Here is a 1,086-nt window from a genome sequence, read left to right as displayed (position 1 = left end):
GGGGGGGGGGACAGAGTCCCGGGTGCAGGTCCAAGCCTTCAACGCCATCGGCTCGGGGCCCTGGAGCCACTCGGTGGTGGGACGGACCCGGGAGTCAGGTACCGCTGCCCACCCTGCGGCGCTCAGCACCCACCCCAGCCGGATCCAGCCCCTGACCCCAACTCTCATCACTCCATCAGTGCCCTCCTCTGGCCCCAGCAACGTGTCGGCGCTGGCCACCTCCTCCAGCAGCATGCTGGTCCGATGGAGTGACATCCCCGAGGCAGACTGCAACGGCTTCATCCTGGGCTACAAGGTGAGCACCTACCCCAGCCCTGGCCCCGTGGCTCTGCCTGCCCACAGCCCTGCCCATGCCCTGCCAGCCTCACCCGCAGACCTGGGGAGCACGGCTTTCCCTGGGGAGAATCACCCAGGTCCCCGGTTGTGCCATCTCCGAGAGATGGTACCCATCTGTGCCAGCCCTGGCCATGCTGCTCCATCCTGGGGGGCCCAGGGGGGTCCTAGGGGCTGTGGCATTGCCTGTCTGTGTCACGCAGGGTCTGTTGCAGGTGATGTACAAGGAGAAGGGCTCTGCCACGCGTGCCCAGTTCTGGCTGGCAGAAGGCAATGCCTCCCGTAGCGCCCAGCTGAGCGGGCTGGGCAAGTACACGCTCTACGAGATCCGCGTGCTGGCCTTCACCAGGATCGGCGACGGCGTGCCCAGCCAGCCCCCCATCCTTGAGCGGACGCTGGACGATGGTGGGTGACAGCACTGCAATGACAGAGACACCCAAATGGGCTGGGGGGCGTCCCCTGGGTGCCGAAGGCCATGCCTTCCCATGCCCATGCCTTCCCATGCCCATGCCTTCCCATGCCCATGCCTTCCCTGTTCCCTTTCCCCCCCCCGATGTGGGACACCCAGGGCTCACATTCCCAGTGCACGGGGTCGAGCCCTGCTTGCACAGGGCCTGGTAGTTTGCCAGACTTGTGCCCCCCCCCGGTGAACCCCACCTCTCCCCGCTGCAGTGCCTGGACCCCCCGTGGGGATCCTCTTCCCCGAAGTGAGGACCACCTCCGTGCGGCTCCCCTGGGCGCCCCCCCCGGCGC

The 1,086-nt window shown here is 67.6% G+C and overlaps 1 protein-coding gene across 1 annotated transcript in view; it reads left to right on the top strand.

Annotated features, from left to right (window-relative positions):
* Nucleotides 1–1,086, top strand: part of LOC104132836 (protein sidekick-2) — a gene marked incomplete at its 5' end in the record, with an annotated part of 22,723 nt that overhangs the window by 9,791 nt on the left and 11,846 nt on the right. The window contains 4 exons of the mRNA XM_009646171.1: nt 15–98; nt 180–295; nt 549–738; nt 1,006–1,082. Of these exons, the coding sequence (XP_009644466.1) occupies nt 15–98; nt 180–295; nt 549–738; nt 1,006–1,082 (467 nt within the window). The remainder of the gene's footprint in view (nt 1–14; nt 99–179; nt 296–548; nt 739–1,005; nt 1,083–1,086) is intronic.

This window comes from Egretta garzetta, unplaced genomic scaffold (genome assembly GCF_000687185.1).
Source record: "Egretta garzetta isolate BGI_Z169 unplaced genomic scaffold, ASM68718v1 scaffold19, whole genome shotgun sequence".
Lineage (NCBI taxonomy): Eukaryota > Metazoa > Chordata > Aves > Pelecaniformes > Ardeidae > Egretta > Egretta garzetta.
The sequence above is the reverse complement of the archived record's forward strand: the minus strand, read 5'-3'. Positions and strand labels throughout refer to the sequence as shown.